The 20,506-nt window shown below is 36.2% G+C and overlaps 2 protein-coding genes across 2 annotated transcripts in view; one reads left to right on the top strand and one right to left on the bottom strand.

The window, feature by feature from the left end:
* The window catches only part of Elk (Eag-like K[+] channel), a 162,035-nt gene that overhangs the window by 52,719 nt on the left and 88,810 nt on the right, over positions 1-20,506 (top strand). The gene's annotated exons all lie outside the window — the stretch shown is intronic.
* LOC138857078 (uncharacterized) lies at positions 447-9,624 on the bottom strand. The gene is made up of 2 exons (XM_070108509.1): positions 9,120-9,624; positions 447-1,584 (listed from the first exon to the last, which is right to left on the bottom strand). The coding sequence occupies exon 2, from the start codon at positions 1,580-1,582 to the stop codon at positions 974-976; it is 609 nt and encodes a 202-aa protein (XP_069964610.1). The 5' UTR covers positions 1,583-1,584; positions 9,120-9,624; the 3' UTR covers positions 447-973.

The following is a 20,506-nucleotide window of genomic DNA, read 5'->3' as shown; positions in this document are numbered from 1 at the left end:
ATAACTGATCAACGTGACCAGCCGAAACGATTTATAACTAATCCCTCAGTTTTTGGTATATCGATCTGAAATTTTGCACACGCTTTTTTCTCTCAAATAAGCGGAACCTTTGATATTGGACCACTATAGCCTGTGGCTGCCATACAAACTGGACTATCTAAATCAAGATTTTATTTAGAAAACTATTTTATTTGACATGATATCTTCACGAAATTTGACATGAATATTTGTTTAAGGCATTCGTCCATTTTATTAGTGCAGGATTTCCTTTAAGTTAGTATTGGATGTCAATAGACTCAACTTACAGTCGTTGTAACCGAGCTCAGACGTTGATCAGAAACACGAGTTTAATCTGCTATGTTTAGGAAAAACCATTTGGAGTTTTGAAGAACTCCAAGTTTAATTAGGCAATTTTTAAGTTAATACCATATAGTTACTCACTTTGCTTTATTTTTTCCGCAATACAATTTCACTTAAATATAATATAATATTTTAAAGTATTTAATGTTAAATGCACTTGACTTTGATTTGATATAAAATTTCAAAAATTTTAAATTCTTTAATTTCAATACACTTTATTTTGGTTTGATATAAAATTTCACTTTTATATATAATATTACAAAATTTTAAATTCTTTTAGGTTCAATACACTTTGGGGCACTTCCGAACAAACTTCGCTGCTACGGTTTTCCTTTTCGAACTGGTGTCGAGAAACGAAAGATGAGAATTCTGGTCTGAACAATCCTTTTTGTTTATTTGGGTGGTGAAAAGATGATGATTGAAGTGTCGGTGTATAGTGTGGTTGGTTAGTTGTACAAGTATATGGTTGTGTTGGTGGGTGATATGGTGTGTTGTAGGTGGTGTATGATGTTGCATTGTGTTATGTTGTGTTGTATGATGTTGTACGGTGGGTTGTGAGCTTAGTTGTCGCGGGATTAGAAGTCGCATGAACATCCCGGCCCCCCTAGGCGAATTAATTGCCTAGAAGTCTCTGCAACTGTTGCAGAGTGCTCACTACGGCGTTCAATCCGGTTGCCCTTTGCCGCTGGTTGCGATGACCATAGGGTGGTGGAGGTGGCCGCGAGCGTGCCCCTCTGGATGGCTTCGGGCGATGTATTCTTTGGCGCTGGACGGGATTCCCTTGTTGTCTGTGCCGGTGACTGGTCTGCGTGGTGGACGGATTTGCACGTCGAGGGAATCGATGGAACAGAGTATGATGCGGTCGTTGGCAATATTGGCACGATCCGTCGGTTATACACTCAAAGGTGGAGTGACTATCTGCCAAGCAAGTCATACAGTGTCCGTGGGCTCTGGCGATCTGTTGGCGTTGAGCGGGCTTCATGCTTTTGAAGATGGTGCACCTCTTCAGGACGTGAGGTCGATGGCATAGACTGCATCGTGGAGGCAGATGCTCATCAAACTGCTCCTCGTTTGCATCCCTGACTGCTGCTGCAGATGATTGGCTGTGTGGTGCCGTGGCGCTTTGCATCCTTGGTGCTGCGATGGGTGGACCAGATGCTCTAGGCGCAGCAATTACGGACCTCACAGTCTTGGGAGCGCTGTGTATATCTTCTACGTCCATTTCTATTGGAATAGGAATATATTAAAATATGGTTTGGCTCATAATTTTGAATTATGATATTTGTTACGTGGCTTAAAAATATATATATATATATATATATATATATATATATATATATGTATATGTGACTACATATGTTGTCGTTAATTTTTAATCGCGCTTGTTAGTGTTAGATTTGCATGTACGGATTATAAAACGGTAGTATTTCGAGTTAAACGAATTAATTGTCGGTTTTGATTTTATTTATGCGCTTGTCTTGGCGGGGTTTGTGTAATCGCTTCTTCGGTGTTCGGAAGAAAACACAATTTTACTAATGGTCGAGTTAGTATACCAGTTTGCGTTCGTACGTCTACTATTCTTATGTGACCATCTCGTCCCCGATGGACCTTTTCAATGCGGCCTAGTCGCCATTCTGTTGGAGGAAGACATTCATCATGTATGATGACGCATTCGCCCGTATTTGGTTCCTTCTGGATCGTTTTCCACCGATGTCTCTTATGGAGATCTTTAAGGTAATCTTCCTTCCATCTATGGCTGAATTCATGATGAAGTATCTTAATTTTTTCCCATCGGTCTATTAAATTGAGTGAGTCTCCTTCTGCCTCAGGTATGGCGAGAAGTGGAGCTCCTCTGAGGAAATGTCCAGGTGTAAGAGCTGTGAAATCGGAGGGATCTTGCGAGAGTGGTGAGATGGGTCTTGAATTTAGTACGGCTTCTATACGAGCGAGTAGTGTGGTAAATTCCTCATAATTGAATTTATGATTACCTGCCGTTTTCTTTAAATGGGACTTAAAGCTTTTTACAGCTGATTCCCAGAGTCCGCCCATGTGGGGAGAACAGGGGGGTATAAACTGCCAATCAATTCCTTGTGGTGCATATTTTTTAACAATTTCTGGGGAGACTTCTTTAGTAAATTTTACAAACTCTTTCTCTGTGGCTCTTTGAGCTCCGATAAAGTTTTTCCCATTGTCGCTCATCATTTTTGATGGAAATCCGCGTCGTCCGACAAAGCGTGCAAATGCTGCGAGAAAAGCCGCAGTAGACAGATCTGAACATAGCTCGAGGTGTACTGCCTTTGTCGTGAAACATACAAAGACAGCCACATACCCTTTTCTGAATGAGGAAGACCTTAACATAGAGGCCTTTATCTGGAAAGGTCCAGCAAAATCGACCCCAGTAATGGTAAAGGGAAGAGCAAAATTGCAGCGTTCAGGTGGCAAAGCTGCCATGATCTGCGTGCGTATTTTGTGCTTGTACAATGTGCATTGTTTACACATAAAAATCGTTCTTTTAATTTGTGGCTTTAGGCGCGGTATATAAAATTCTAGTCGGACCATTTGTTGCATCAAGCGATGCTCACCATGTAATGTAAGTTGGTGAAGATATATTAAAAATAAATAAGTAAAACGGGATTTCTCGGGAATTATAATGGGATGTCGTTCGTTATAACTAAGGCTGGAATTCACTAGTCTTCCATGTGCCCGGATTAATCCTTTAGTGTCCAAAAAAGGATTTAAAACGAGAAGTGAGCTTCCCTTATCGAGGGGTCGTCTTTCGACTAACTTTGATTTCTCCCGCTTGAAATAGCGAGTTTGTGTATATGTAATAAGGAGGACCTTGGCATGTTGCATGTCGGAATGCGTTAGTTGTACGGAAGGATCATTTGTTATTCCTTTAACCTTTTGTTTGAGTCTTTGGATAAATTTAAACATGTAAGCGACTACTCTTAGTGCTTTTGGGAATGATGAAAATCGATGTAATATATCATCTTCATCAGGAGTGATATGAAAGTTTTCAATTCTCCGAATTTCAGGAGCTATTATATTGCGAGCGGGAGACTTTGGCCAGACTTCTTGTGATTCTGTTAACCACGTAGGACCGTTCCACCAGAGTGTAGTGCTGGTGAGATGAAGTGGTTTGCAGCCTCTTGTCCCAAGATCCGCTGGATTATCTGCACTTGCAACATGTTGCCATTGTGCTGGGCCAACTAAGTCTAATATTTGAGATATACGGTTAGATACATAAGTCTTCCAGGTATATGGTGGTTTTTCTAACCATGCTAAAACTATTTCTGAATCTGACCAAAGGTACATTTTATGATTGGTTAATTTCAGATGGGTTTGGACAATTGAGACTAATTTTGCTAACAGAAGTGCACCATTCAGTTCGAGCCGTGGCAGGCTGAGTGTCTTCAGCGGAGCAACTTTGGCTTTGGCTACTAAAAGACGTGAAGATATTTTGTTATCATATTCAGTGCGTACGTAAACTGTTGCACAATAGGCCTTTTCAGAGGCATCACAGAAGCCATGTAATTCTACATTATAGTCAGGTGCGAAATTTACCCATCGAGGAATTCGAATTTCCGAGATGGTATGTAGATTGTTTGCAAATTGAACCCACTTTGTTAAACGTATGGGTTTTACTTGCTCATCCCATTCAGTGCCGTCTTGCCACAGTTCTTGAATGAGGATTTTTGCTTGAATCATTATTGGCGAAAGCCATCCTGCGGGGTCGAAAAGTTTTGCCACCGAGGAAAGTATTTGACGTTTGGTTATGGCGGATATTGCAGATATTGACTCAATTGTATATGAGAATTGATCTGTTATCGCATTCCATTGAATCCCGAGAGTTTTTGTAGTACTGGCCTTTTCAAATTTAAGGAAGTTAGTATCTAATAAGTCTTCCCCTTTTATGTTTTTTATTATCTCAGGATGATTTGATGTAATTTTCTTTAGGGGGAACCCGGCTGAATTTAGTGCTTTGATCACTTGAGATAGTGATTCGCAAGCTAATGAGAGGCTGTGACTACCTGATAGAATATCATCAACGTATGTTTGTTTTTGTAGCACAGAAGTTGCTAAAGGCAAATTTGTTTGACAGGTTTTTGCCACTTCAAGTAATGTCCTAATGGCTAAATAGGGTGCACAATTGATGCCAAAGGTAACTGTTTTAAGTTTGTAGTCGCTGATTGGACTATTACTTGATTTTCGGAAGACTATCCGCTGAAAATCTTGGTCATCTTTATGTACTAAAATTTGTCTATACATTTTCTCTACATCTCCATTGAAAACATATTTAAACATGCGCCAATTTAGTATTAGCAGCATGAGATCAGGTTGTAATGTTGGCCCTGTGTATAGTACATCATTGAGTGATTTGCCTGAGCTCGTACACTTTGAGGCATTAAAAACAACTCGTACTTTTGTTGTGATTTTATCTGGTCTTATTACCCCGTGATGTGGAAGATAAAAAGATAGATATCTACCTTTAGATATTTTTTCATATGGTACAGCTTCTTCCATATGATTGAGGTCAAGATATTCATCCATCACGTCATCATATGCTGATTTAAGCTCGCTTTTCTTTATCAAGCTTTTTTCCAAGCTTAGGAATTGCTGGACTGCTGATATTCTCGAGTGGCCTAGAGCTATCGTTTCTGGAAAGGTGGGCTTGAATGGGAGTCGCACAACATAACGACCATGTTCGTTTCTTGTTGTTGTGGACTGGTAATGGGCTTCGCATGCCAGGTCTTCTTCTGAAGGTTTTGTGATTTGAGGTAGTTCTTCTACTTCCCAGAATTTTTTGAGTTGATTATTTAAATATTCGTTTGAAATATTTTCAACTTGAGTTGTGAAGGAGTTAATTTTTTCTGTGACTTGGCCACTTAATATCCATCCAAAGATTGTGTTTTGGGCTAATAATTTATTAGAGATTTTCTCTATACCTTCAAGAATTATTTGAGGTATTAAGTCGCTGCCCAATAATATGTCGATTTGTGATGGGGTATGGCAGTTGGGATCTGCTAATTTGAGATATGAGCATTTTTCCCACTGTTTTTTATTTACTTCATAGCTTGGAAGCAAATTAGTGAGCTGCGGTAGAACAATGGCTTGTGCATCTATTCGTATATCCGCGTTTGGAGAAACTATGGTGATTGGGCAAACTTTATTTGAATTTTGTATAATTCTTCCGCCCATTCCCGAAATTTGGAAACTCGAAGTTTTGACTGGCAATTTTAGCCGATTTTGAGCTTTTGATGATATAAAGGATCTTTGAGAGCCTTGATCTATTAATGCTCTTAATTTGAATAAATCTCCTTTATGTTCTATAGCAATGACCGCTGTGGGTAAAAGAATTTTGCTTTCATTCTCAGAATGAAGCGCTTGAACTTTTGCTGCTTTTGAGCAACATGGGTGTTCCTCTTTATTTTCGGGATTCGGGATTTCGGGATTACCTGATTTGGTTGTCGCGACTAGGCCCGTGGTTTTATGTATATGATTTTGCTTCATATTTGTAAAATTGGTTATGTGAAGCAATGAGTGATGTCGTCGTTGACAGTACACACAACTGAATTTGCTTTCACAGTCTTTTGTCCCGTGAGAGTTGGACAGACAGTTGATGCAAAGTTTATGTTGTCGGACAAGATTGTTTCTATCTGAAACGGACATTTTTTTAAATTTCTCGCAAGATCTTATATTATGTCCTCCTTTACAGATTTCACATAATGATTGCCAATGGTTTGTTTGGTTTGACACGAATGTTTGGCTTCTATTAACGTGTCTATTATATTGTGTGTTATTACTGACTTGGGGTTTAAAAAAGTTTTTATTTGAGTCATTTTGATGACCTTTTGGCTTAACTACCTTTTTATCTACTCGCTCAGCTATTTCGTACTGAGTTGTTAAAAATTCTTTCATTTGATGCCATTTTGGCGATTTCTTTCTTGCCACTAGTGATTGCTCCCATCGTAGCAAAGCAGCATCAGGTAGTGTCGCTGCGCAAATATTTACTAGGATAGGGTCCCACGATTCTGTGGATACATTTTGTGTTTCTAACACAGATAAGCAATTAGTCACTGTCGAGTATAGTTTTTGAAATTCTTGGCTGGTTTCTTGTTGAATTTTTGGTAAATTCATTAAAATAGTTATTTGGTTATCTACCAATACTCTTTCGTTTTCGTATCTTTCGACCAGTGCATCCCAAGCCAGATTAAAATTTTCGTCATTCAAAGCGAAACGCTTGACAATACTGCCTGCTTCCCCTTTTGTTTTGTACCTGAGATGGTACAGCTTTTGTGCTCGTGAAAGTTTAGGATGGTTGATATACACGGCAGTGAACATGTCCCGGAAGGACGGCCATTGATCATAACCTCCATGAAAAACTTCAGTATCACAAGCTGGTACTTTTAAAAATATACCTGTATCTAGGTTTTCTTTTGAATTTGTAACTTCTCTCGGAGGAGGAGTAGTGGCTCTACATGGCCTTAATAAATTTATTTGGTCTAATATCATTGCCTTCGTAGTTTCGTATTGATCGAGGCAGTTTTCATATTTGGCTGACGCCGAAGCTTTAATGTTTTCTGGAAGTTCAGCGTCGTCAGTATCTAATATTGTATCGTACGCTGTCAGAACGCGTGCCCATATATTATCTATGCTTTGAATTTTTAAATTTAGGACTGATTCTGTATTGTCGTTAATAGGCGAAGCCGAAAACCGTGTGCAGTATCTAATAAAACTGTCACTTTCAGTTATGAACCTTGACAGTGAATTGTCTTTGGTTCTTTTTTGTTTTGCACCCTGCTTTGAGCGTGTAGCTTCTGCGGGTGTGCCTTGTGCTTTATCATCATCAGCCATTTTTGGAATTTCTAATGATAGAGGTGTTCGTTGTTTAACCTCTTTTGCTTTATCAGATTGCATTTATAAATTTTTGAATTAAATTAAAAGCTATTAGCTAGCTATTAAAATAGTTTTGTATTAAATATTTGCTATAATACGGTTGTAGCAAAAAAAATTTTAGTTTGCTACCCAAAGCTGTAGTTAAAAAAAAAATTAGTCTGTTGTAATTTTTTTTTTTTTTTTTTTTATCGGACAAGTCAATTTATTTTATTAAAATTTATGTCCGTATTATTATTATCTTAAAAATTGCCGAAATTGCTTACTGGGTATTCGTTTCACTCGCGAATAATTTGTATATTTTGTATGTATGTATATTCGTTTTTATTATATGTATCTATATACATTTGTTTAAAAGGAACGCGAAAATAAAATTATTCTTAACAACAAATGTATATATATCTGCATACCTATGTATGTTAATTTTAATTTTCATATGTTTGCATATGCTAATCCGTTTTGACCGTATACCTTTTAGTTATATTGACATGTGTACATATACATATATGTACATGCATACATGTAACGCGTTTTTGTAAAGTTTTGCTGAGAGCGCCTATATATATTTATATATATATAATTGTAAATATATTACTTTTTATGTATATTTTTTAAGAGAATATATAAGAGAAATGAAGAGCAAAAGGGTTGGGTTGCGGTATATATTTAGCGCGGGAAATGTGCCAATGCTTAAGAAAATATGTGTACATACATAAATGCCGATAATTGTATTGTTGTTGTTTTTTTTTTTTTTCTTTCTGCCTTTGCTTATATGTTCTGAGCGATCCTGCTTGTTGCTTTATGGGCCCAAGGGGTATCGCTGGAAAGTTTGCAAGTCGATGAACTTGACTTATAAAATTGTTTTTGTATTTTGTCTTGTGATGTGTTTGGAGACACGAATTAAGCAGGCAGGTATTTGAACAGTAATTTTTATTTTTGAAACTTTTAGAATTAGCTAATTTATGTATGTACCATATGATTATGTAGGCAAATTAGAAAAGATGTTACTTGCGGTTAATATATAATATTTCGCGGCAAAGTTTTAAAGCCCAAAATTTTGTATTTAATTATAGGTATTTGCACATATGTATGTATGTATTTCTGTAATATATGTGAGTTTTTGTTAGCCTTTGCTTATGCGTTTTAAGCGATCCTGCTTGTTGCTTTATTAGCCCAAGGGGTACCGCTGAAAATATCGCAAGTAGGAATACTTGACTTTGAAAATTTTTTTTTTTTTTTATTTTTTATTTTTATTTTTATTTTTTTTTTTTTTAAAGAATATAACGGTGTGTTTGGAGGCACGAAATAAGCTGAGGCAGGTACCGTATAATATATATATATATATATATTTTTTTTTTGTTCTTTTTCAGTTATATCGTTCGGTTATTTATTTCCACCGAAAACCGATAAAACTGTATCTAACATACATACATATGTACATATGCGCATAAAATCAAATCGGAATGGACTCACTTTTTTTTCCGCCAAGGGTTTATGGGTGGCAATACTTCCTTTCTCTTCTTTTTTTTATTTTTATTATGGGTTTTTTGTTGTTGTCTCCGGCGTTTTTCCTGTGCGTTACTGTCCTTCTCTCTGCTTGCTTGGTGGATTTAGTTCCCGTGCTTTATGTTGATTTTGTTTCTTAGTTTGTGTTAAATCGCGCCCGTTTTTAATTTTTTGGTCTTTTTTTTTTTTTTTTATATATTTTAGTTGGTTTCGCGCCCGTTTGTTGTAATTTAATTTAACCACTTAGTATAGTATGTATATTAGTACTTATGTTTTGAAAAGATTTCACTTTTTTATTTTATTTTTTTTTTTTGATAGGTGCCTTTCAAGGAGGCTCGAAGGACCACTTAGTTACTCACTTTGCTTTATTTTTTCCGCAATACAATTTCACTTAAATATAATATAATATTTTAAAGTATTTAATGTTAAATGCACTTGACTTTGATTTGATATAAAATTTCAAAAATTTTAAATTCTTTAATTTCAATACACTTTATTTTGGTTTGATATAAAATTTCACTTTTATATATAATATTACAAAATTTTAAATTCTTTTAGGTTCAATACACTTTGGGGCACTTCCGAACAAACTTCGCTGCTACGGTTTTCCTTTTCGAACTGGTGTCGAGAAACGAAAGATGAGAATTCTGGTCTGAACAATCCTTTTTGTTTATTTGGGTGGTGAAAAGATGATGATTGAAGTGTCGGTGTATAGTGTGGTTGGTTAGTTGTACAAGTATATGGTTGTGTTGGTGGGTGATATGGTGTGTTGTAGGTGGTGTATGATGTTGCATTGTGTTATGTTGTGTTGTATGATGTTGTACGGTGGGTTGTGAGCTTAGTTGTCGCGGGATTAGAAGTCGCATGAACACCATAGTATGGATAACTGATCAGTACTGATTCCTTGCACCCAAGGGCCAAGCCTTGCCAGTACTCCCTTAAAGCGCTCTAATTTACTTTTTAGTTATACCATATCTGCATTTGGTTGGATTTTAGCTATACCTTAAACTCACTCTCAAATTTGTAATATGAACTCTCAATTATCAGTTTCTGTGAATGTCTACAATAGTAACAACAATTTGTACGTTGTCACTCAACATAATTGAAACAATTAATTTTACATTATCATTTAAACAATAACGGCAAAATTGCAGAGTAAGTGTAAGAAAGTGAAAGGGGAATCTATAGACAAAAGCAAGCCTGCGCTGAGTTGCAATGAAGTAAAAGCTGTCATTGCGGCAACGTGGCATATGCGCTGGAGTATCCTCTATTTCCGGGGGTTTTAGGGGGGTAAATAGAGGAGAAAAGCACTTTCAATATATTCACATCTTTACATTGCTTTATATAATAATTTGTTTATATCTTTGTTATTGCATTGTATTCATAAAATACCGTAACAGGGCTATAGTCTGGCCACCACAAATAACAATTGCTTACATTCTTCGGCGCTTGCCAAGAACAGCTGTGGCTATTGTCATTTCGCCGCTTCAAATTACGTGCACCAATTGAGTTTACTAGAATACTTTACGATTTCCTTTATTTTGAGGATGGCTGTGAAAACGTGCGGGTATTTGGCACATCATTTAGTTTATTTAACTTCGTTGACGGGGATGAAGGCTTGTCATGTTTGTGATATTACGTGGTACTTAATGGCTAACCAGCGAGAGATACCTGTGTTAGAGAGAGGAGTATTCTAGTAGTATTTTAATAATAAGCTGTGGAGCCATTGTGACTAGAAAAGGCTAAGTATAAAAGAGAAAGGAAGAGCAAATTACTGAATCATTGATGCTTCGTTTTCAATGCTATTTGGCAGGTCCAAATGGAAGTGAACCAAACTGCCTCTGACCTATTAGAACATAGGACGATTGACTCTTAATCAAATTTGCTTTAAAACTTTGCAGATATGGAAGATCTTACTCATCAATTTATTTTTGATTAAGTCAGGAGCGAAATTGTGTCCGGCGTGCTATAAAAGCATTCAAAAGGTCTTTGTAGACTACTTCTGATCATCGGTTACCATGATATGATAATACCTACCAATTTTCTTGATATATATTTTTCATAAAATATCTATTTGAAGAATATTCGGCCTCCTAAATACAAATTTGAATTGAATAATTGAAAAAAAATTTGATATATAAAAATGTTCAAAAGGCTTTCGGATACTTTTGATATTTGAATATCTAGGAGAGTACTTGGGTAATATATAACGATAATAACTACCGATCTTTTCGATCAACCTTACGTGATCTTTTCGAATAAACTGCGACATATTTTTTTTTCTCTTCAAAGTAGATTTGAAGGAGTAGAAAAACAATTGAAAGAAGTTAGGTAAGATTTTATTTATGGCTTGCCATAAAAAAATCCAAAAGGCTTTCCGAGACCACTTCTCATCATCGGGTACCATTGGGCTATATACAATGAGTACAAAAGTATTTACCGATTTTCTTGATCTAACATAAGGAATTTATTCGAAAAATCTTCGACCCAAGAAGCAAAAAAATTGAAAAAAGTTTTGATATATTATCATTCCGAGACGAAATATCCAAAAGGTATAAGGAATGATTACACAACCGCTAGATGATATCTCGAATCTTAGAAAAAAGAAAAAACGTCTTTTGGACCGAAATTCTATCAGTTGATTCAATATAACCGTTAAAAGAACCGCCTGGAAGGTCTAATAACGATATGAACGCTGGCCTTTCCAGAAAGAAAGTCACGAGAACAAATGAGTTAGACTCAACAATATATTAAGATAAGAAATCTTCCTTCTTCTGCTGCCACGTTGGCAGTCGTATAAGATACGTATAACTACAAAAGTAAATTAATATATTTACAACAGTTTGTGACCCCTTAATATACAAGACGACCCCACTGTGGAGATTAAGGTCACTTTTAACAAATTGTTAATCTGCCTCCCTTTATGACTTAGACGTCTCGACGATTTGCGCACAATTCTAAGATTAGAATGGCGGGCAAGTTTACAGTCGCATGCTGTTTCAGCGCGTTTGTGGCAGGTCGTAATGACAGGCAGGTGAGCAGTGGCAATAAAACAATGCGTGACAGCTGCGACATGCCGTGCAACCCACAGCAAATTGCATATCACACCTTAATGGAAATTTTATTAATGACAATGACATTAATAAAGTGCTAATGTTAATGCCACATTACTGCGTTAGCGTTTATGAAGAACGCAAACAGGTAATTGTCACAGTGAGACACAAGACGCTGCTAATGAAGTTGGTAAGTACGAAGGCATATTAGGGTGATCCTTAACACAATAAAGAATCGATCTCATTTGAAGGCACCAAATTGATTGTTCGTTGTGTGCGCAGAACATCCAGGTATGAATCAAAAACACCGCCGCATATCGAGAAAGCGCCTAGAGCCTGCCTCAAATTTATTAAGGCGGCTAATATCAATTCCATCCCATTTGCAATGTCCGTCTAAAGTATGGCAACCGGGTTGCTTTAACCTCAGTCTGCCGAAAGCTCGACAGTGGAGGAGAAAGTGTCCAGATGTTTCCATTTTCCTACAACTTTGTAAAGTTGCTTTGTCCAAAATTTTTGGACTCACTGCGTTGGTGCCAATGGGATAGTGTCCAGTAAGGACATGGAACCTTGCTAAGAGCTAGCTTATTGGCTCATTTACGACCCACTCTGGGGCAGAAGTGCTGACTAATGCGTGCAAAGCCCCTAGATCCAACGCTAGAACGCATGAAGACAGGAAAATATCGGCTTCTTTCCAGCCTGTTCAAATATGGATACGTGATTAAGAAGGATTAAATTTATTTACGATATCTTTGACTATACTTTTATCGCTGTATGTACTGCGGCCTAGGCACTCGAAACCAAAAATCTTTCCTCTTACATTTAAGTACCACCCTAATGTTTATTATACACTAGTGTACGTAAACATATATATTCAATTTCTACTGTAGTTAACTGCATCCTTTCTTCCTTCAGCTGGGCGTAGCTGCAATTTACCAAATTGAGACGTCTTCGCACTAAACTGAATTGTTTGCGTCAAGTGGGCGGTGTAGGGTTGATTTTTTTTCGAACATTCTTCGTCGTAGACAACCTTATTGCTCGGATGCGAGTCTCATGATAGTTGGCTAGCAAACTAAAGCGAGCGAAAAATGGGCAAGAAATGGAGAACTTTGGAAAACATAGAAAAGCAAGCCTTTACTTGATTGCTTAATACATATTAAATATATACCTGTAAATATGTGTGTGTGTGTCTTTTGAATCTCTTTGCGGTCTTACGCAAACAACTTCAAGCATTTTGAATTCTCAAGTTGTTCTTTTTACCGCTAGTGTGTCTTGCATTCACAGCACTTTCCTTCCCTCTCTTCTGTGTCCCTCCTTCTTCTTCACTTGCTATTTGGCTTCTCTGCTCTGGAATTTTCAAGTAGAAAATAGTGAATTAAAAGTTAAAACATGCACTATTATGAACTATATTGAACTGAAATTTTTTAACTTTTGAGCAGCATGTGTCACTTGTGGACTTTCTAAAGAATCATCCGAAGTTACTGCTTTTGATTGGATCGCATATATTCTTTGATGCTTCTGTGTAGGGGGTTTTGGTATTTAATATTGAGATTTTCTAATCGCTAAGTTATTAGTTTTTTATTTTGAGCAAAGAGCGAAGAAAATGTGCGATCAGAGTTGCCTTAATCTTAGAAGAGCTTTTATCTCATACTGCTACATGCAATTCCAATATCCCAAGACAACTCGCCATTTGCTTGCAGATATGGTTCATTGGTTTTCTTGAGCTTTATCGACCTCCAGTTGCGAGTTGGGGGAAATGGATTTTAGTATCGCATATTTCCTCTATTCCGTCAGGGGTGAAGAGTTTCGATGGAAGACAGGCGGGAGCGCGACTTCGCATCTTTGCTAATCTAGCTCCCTTCCAGACCTCTCCAACTCTGGCTAACCAAGATTCACTCTCACACTGAGGACGTGACCCTAAGGTTATGGTGGATTCCGCCTCATGTTAGCTCTGCCGCTTGACTGATAAGAGAAAGTTGTGCTTGCCGCCGCTTAGCACCTTTTTAGCCCACTTAAAAATGTTGGCATGCTACTCATATTTTTGTGGTCTGTTTTCTACCGGGACTTTTAACATAACCTGAGGTGCCCGATCTTCCCATTCTCCACTTTCAAAGGATATTTATTTCGCTGCCTTTCGTTTACGGAACACTGCCCGGTTTCGAGTTCGGTTCCGACTCCGGACCAATGTCCGCATCGTTGTTTTTTATCTGTATTCATGTCTGTTGGGTCCCCACTCGGAACCAGTCAAAAGTTATCTATGTTAGGAAGCCAAGGCGAGGGTTGACACACGTCCTTGTGGGGCAATGCGTTCAGAGTCATTCAGCGCAACGAAGGAGTCTTCTCAACCTACACCTATTACATCAGCTTAATGCTGACGGGATAGGAACGTACTGTTAGGTCAGCCAAGAGATGGAGATAGTCTCGGCTCAAACCCAATAGGCATTTCTGCAGGGTGTCACTCCTACGTACTCAGGTGACCGAATATCTTAAGCACCAGCTCAGCGTTCAAAGGAAATCCAAAAAACTTCAGTCCTGAAATCATAGTCTGAGTCAAGTTCGCGGCCAAAGATCCGTTAGGAATTTGACAGGCTTAGAAGGCCGCTGCCCAGTTAGCCTTATCCAGACTGCACCACACTGAGCTGACCTACTTTACATATCTCAGTGATCCCCACATACATTCCATATATAATTATATGTATATGTAAAATTTGGATATGCTCCATTAATTTTAATAATGATTGTTCTCTGTTTCGAGACATATGTATATGCATGATATATTTTTATATAAAGACCAATAGAAATCACCAGTTTTTAAAGCCACTTTGGGTCAATTTCGAAATGAGTTTACTTGTTTTTGTTCAAAAATCAATTGCATTTGATGAGCATGAGCGTCTCTGTTTTGTAAGCATACCCATGCGTATTTTCTCCATTCAAATGCAATTCTATGGGATTATTAAGAATCCAGTTAGCTTCAAATCAATATGCTGGTCAGACTGCCAGGTTGCCAGATTGACAGGTTGTTTCGGTGTTTTTGGTCATGCGCTGCATTTAGCCGCAACGAATTGCTTTAGGTTGTCGTTGTAGACGAGGGGAAGTGGATGGCAAGTGGAAGATTGTCAATATATGTACATATGTATGTACATACCAATACACGTGCAAGTCAAAATTTATGTAGAAGCACGTTAAAGCACGTCTTTCGATGTACTACGCTGAACATTTCTGGATATTATTCTATTTCATTTGAAAGTTATCCATTCGAATATATTCTTCTTATTGAATATGTTGGTATATACAAATGTATGTATGTATGTATATAAATATATGAATATTTACATAATTCTCGAAATTCTTTTGATGACCATGCTAGTTCTTTAGCAATGATTATTTTCAATTTTATAAGTTAAAAGATGAGTTGTAAGGTAGGTAAGTTGTAAAAATAGCATCATCGATATTTTTATGAACTGAATTGATTTGAGCATCATTAAAATAATATATTCCACTTTATGTTTGGACAGCCGAATTACTGACCTAGAAAGTGTGAGATAGAGAGAGAGAGAGAGATAGAAAGAGAAAGTGTGTGAGTAATAAAAGTAATCAGCTGATGGTTGCGGAACATTAAGAACAATATATATAAATACATACAAACGATTTATTTAGATTAGAGAGTGGCGAATCGAATAAATTATTAATATAAATACGAAATATGTATACACATAATTAGCTATGTTTTTTGCCGCTAGAATAATCTTTTATATTGAGTTCAATTGGATCACTTTGTTATTGCTTTCATATGCAAAATTTTTCAAAAGAGCGCAGAGGTCTTTGCCTCACTTCTTGCATAAGTATACGAATATTCGTGCAGAAGGCTTAAGTCGTCTTTGATCGAGCTTAAGAGTATCTATTTCTTATTAGAAATATGTCTACAATAAGTTTTTTTTCTAAAATATGTGATTTCATCTACTCGGGATTCGCGCCGATGATCTTTCGTATGGCAGTCAGACGCTCACACACACACATCGGGTTTGATTAATATTACATAACCGTTCCGATTGTATTAATTATTGCATGATTACATTCTAATTATTAGTTATCTGTTTTTGAGTGAGTGATTCCGGTGTTTATTTTCAAAATTAGCAAGGCCATCCCATAATTATCATATGTAAAACTTCAATGACCGCAAAATATTACAGTCAGTAATTGTCGAGCAAAAATGAAGTTTTTACAAATAACGATACAGATATTAATGATTTTATTACTGCACCATAACCTACAAAATGTATTCCCGAAGGTTCGATTTGTTTACTTTTGATAAATATTTTAAAAATTCATGTGCATTAAAAAACTTACAGAGCAAGTGATGTTGAACACTTACACGGAGTTTAACTGTACTACTGTTAGCAAATTGTCCTGTTACATAAGCAAAAATACGCAACGCAGCAGCATCTCCATCAAAATGCAATACAAAAAGAATATAAAACGCTTCAGCTTAAACTTTCTCATTGTATTGCCATGGCGTTCTGCGGACTTTGTGCTGCTCAATTTAACCCGTTTGAATGGTTGCCAATTCATGGCGAATCGGAATCTAGGGTCGCTGCTGCATATTTTTCTTAACTCGATGAAACGATATAGCAACTTAATGGAGGGATGTCTCTACATGCGTAACAAATTTTATTATATTCGTGGGCTACGCTTGGATTTGAATGCAATACCAGCAGTTGCGTTCGACACCGATATGAAATCGTGGTTTGAGATTATTCACGAGGGTGATGTACTGTTTGATGTCTTCGTGCATAGTCACATGCAATTGCGGCGGAATGGATAGTTTGGGAGAGATTTGTCGGATAAAATAAATTTTTTAAACAAAAGTTATAATAATAGAGACTGTGTTCAGTTCAGTTTTCGTGTGATTTTATGTTTCTCTTTCTCTTGTTTGCTCTACTTCACACGTGCACAAGCGTCAAGCAATCTTTGTAAAATGAGCACCAACACTTCTAAATTAGGTGAATATCCGAGGGCATATTGAGCTTCTTCAGCTTCTGAGCTTTTTTTTTTGGGAAGCCGCCATCTTGTCAATAACTATCATATTTTACAAGTTCTTCGATCGTTTGCTGTATTAATCTATGGTAATATTAAGTTTTCGTTTTTTTGGTTTGAGATAATTTTAAGAAAAAAAATCTTCATTACAGACAACTTTTGGAGGTCATCCTAGAGATCAACTAAGGGATCAAGGGAATCCAAACTTTATGAAAATCAGTCGCCGATTATTAAAGTTCATTAAAGTCTGCAAATAAATATTTATTGTTTACTTATTACATAAAATGACTCTTCAAAGAAAAAAATTCACAAAAAAAACGAGTTATTTCTGCCTTGCAAGCTAAATTCATCTACCGAAACTGAACAAATATTAAAACTCTTTTTATAATTTAGCTGCATATGCAGGGTAACTTGCATAGATAGAAGATCACTGAAATTGTGCAGATAAATCAATATCACTCTGTCTCTCTCAATGCTCTTTAACTCACTCCATTTCTCTTACTCGACCTCGTGGAAGTACGTCGCAAGTACTCGTCGAAATCGAATGATTAGTTCTGATAATTTGCCTAAGGGAAGCAGTATGGAGAGCCATTTTTCCTTTCCTTCTCTGCTAATGTACAATCCATGCATAACGGGCTTTAGCTTGCTATCGATAAAGAACGAAATCAGAGCATTTATGTATACATTCTGTTTAAAATGCAAACTTATAAATTACATATATTTTAATTTAATAACCAATAGTTTGTAATTGAAGCACTTGTTATAAATATTACTAGTGCTGTGCTAGTTGCTACATTCTCTATTTTTGTAAAAACATGATATAGTGTATTTAGCATTGTAATAATTACCAATTTTACTTATTAGTGCTTGATGATATCAGGCTTTATATCGATCCATTTAAAAAGTAGTTATGGCCCAACTAATGATTCGTCTAATTACTAAATCGGAATTCCTAATACTTAGTAGCTAGACAAGCATTCGAAATTGAATATATTTTCACTCAAACACTCCTAGGTGTCAAAATGAATTACCTGGGAATTTTCAGAATCATATTAACCGTTATTTGGCTACAAAACGTGCTGAAAAAAGTACAAGCTAAAGCGGGCCGAACCGTATTTAGCACTATATATTATTCTATATATTTGTATTAACCATTGAAATAAATTTGCAGACTAACTTCGAGCTCACCTACACTGTTTACGGAGTTGGTATTTAAGAAGGACTTAAAACATTGTAGCATGAATTTTCTCGTTGTTCTGTCGCGACGTCCTGTGAACTTTGTGCTGTTAAATTTAACGCATTTGAATGGTTGCCAATTTATGTTGAATAAGAATCAAGTGCCGTTCCATAAAATTTTGCTTAACTCAATGAAAAGAGTCAGCAACTTTATGCAGGGTTGTCCTTTTAAACGCAACACCCTGTATTATTTTCGTAGATTTCGTTTGAATTTAGAGTTAATACCAGCGCTGTCATTCGAAACCGATATGAAGTTATGGATTGATTTTTTGTATGAACGTTTGAAGCTTTTTTCATTCTACATCGACAGTCGCACACGGTTGAAGCGCAGGGGATTAGGAACAAAACAGGGCACTTGAGTTAAGAAGTTATATAAATGCTTTTTGACTTGATTTTCTTGCTAACGTAGATTTGAACGATTCCGATACATTTCGCTAAGACAAAATAAAGGTAAGAAACTACTGTTTATTAAATTATGACTTAATAAACTTTTCAAAAAAACTTATACTAAAAAGTATTGGCACAAAATGCCGAAAACTCTTTTTCAATAATTCTAACTCTGTATAGGTTAAAGTAGAGACTGAGATAGAATAGTATATAGAGATACATGCCAAGGTAAGGAGAGAGACGAATGTAGAAATATAAACAGAGATAGAAGCATAGATATACAAGTAGATATAGATATAGAATAAAAAATAGAGATTATTGTAGGAGTAAAGATAGAGGTAGAAGAAGAGATAGCAATACAGCTCAATAGGAGGGGTAGAAGTATATGTAGAAGTTAATATAAAGGAGAATATAGTCTGTAGATGTAGTGGTGAAAAACAAAAATTTCTACTCAAGTATAAATCCGCTAAACCGAGTAACTTACAAGTACGGTATTAGTATCGTTAACTAAGTTTTGATAGAGCAAAATGATATCGGGTAAAGAATTATGACTTTTAAATCCAAAATTCTAAAATTTTAAGACCGACTTGGTTATTGGTTGTCCTAACCTCATCTTGAGACCACTTCGTTTTATAACTGGGTCAGTTGTAGTGGTTTTCAAGAAACAACTTCGAGGTTTTATATCTTTTTGACTTAATGTCGTTGTTAAAAGTGGAAAAGACGTCCAAAAATGTTCATAATGTCTCATCGTTTGTAGGAAACCAAGTTTTCCGGCGTAAAGTTTGTCGATACAAATATGTGTATGTTGTTGTACCCAATGGTTATTTTTTAGTACTAACGATGAAAAATGTTGAGAAATACCATAGGTATAGAAATGTCTTCCACATTTTCGAAAAATATTATCGAATTTATCCTAATCTGAGCGCTTTGAAAAACTTTTCAAAAATACAACTGCTTCCAAAGCTTAAACACAGCAGAAGCATATTTTACTATTTATACGCATAAAGAGTTGTAAACTGTTCGCATCATTAATCCTTTCAACAAGAGCGTATTAAAGCCGAACGCATCATAACTGAAGCTACATCCAACAACATAAGTAATACAAATTGGCCGCTGATAACTGTATACATTTTTTTATATTTCCCGCTTACAATTTTTGTAGGTTTATGGCTCTTGGTTTACGTTCACTTTTACCTGTTGTACCAGAACAACAATAAAAAGGTTTATGACTTACGCTTTTTACGAAAATTTTGCAAACTCTTTTGTTGTTGTGTACTCGTAGTTATATACGGTTAGATAGCTAGGGAATTCTGAAGTTGTACGTCAACTTCACCTTTCATGCAAAGTGGTATATGAAAAATAAAAAATTGAGAATAAGCAAAGCTAATGGCAGTAATGCCGTAAGTATGTAAAATATTCTGAAGGAACATATACAAGTATTGTTGTTGGAGCCGAATGTTAACGGAGAAATAGTTTATATAAATATGAATGATATACTGGGACTAAATCAAACTCAGCCTCGTAGTGAGGAAACCTTTTTGCAAAATTGTTGTATATTCTTAAATGTTAAAAACACACAATATTAAGTATTACATATATGCAGAGGGGCGATTATTGTAGACATCAGATAGAAAACGATATCGGTATGTAGCGAGTTGTATTTGCTATTAACATACAATTTTTTTCAAACCCTAATAACAGGAGCTGTGCTAGTTGCATCCTTTAAAAAAATTTAAAATAATGATGTTGGTATATACAGTATTAGAGCTAGGCAATAGTCTAAGAGTCCGATTCCTGTCTAATTCAACAATAATCAATAGTCAATAGCCGTTGTGAGCCGGTTTAGTTTAGGTTTATCCATTTAGAGATTCAAGTTTGACTTGGACTAACAAAAAAATAAATGTTTAATCTTTCATAACCTAAAACTTTTCACGTCGTTAACAAACAGCTGCCAAACACACTAATTGACATATGGAGATAAAACTTCACACAACTTACTTAACTTCATATTAAAAAAGGTTGTTACAAACTAGGAAACA

The sequence above is a fragment of the Bactrocera oleae genome, chromosome 4, assembly GCF_042242935.1.
Source record: "Bactrocera oleae isolate idBacOlea1 chromosome 4, idBacOlea1, whole genome shotgun sequence".
Lineage (NCBI taxonomy): Eukaryota > Metazoa > Arthropoda > Insecta > Diptera > Tephritidae > Bactrocera > Bactrocera oleae.
The sequence above is the reverse complement of the archived record's forward strand: the minus strand, read 5'-3'. Positions and strand labels throughout refer to the sequence as shown.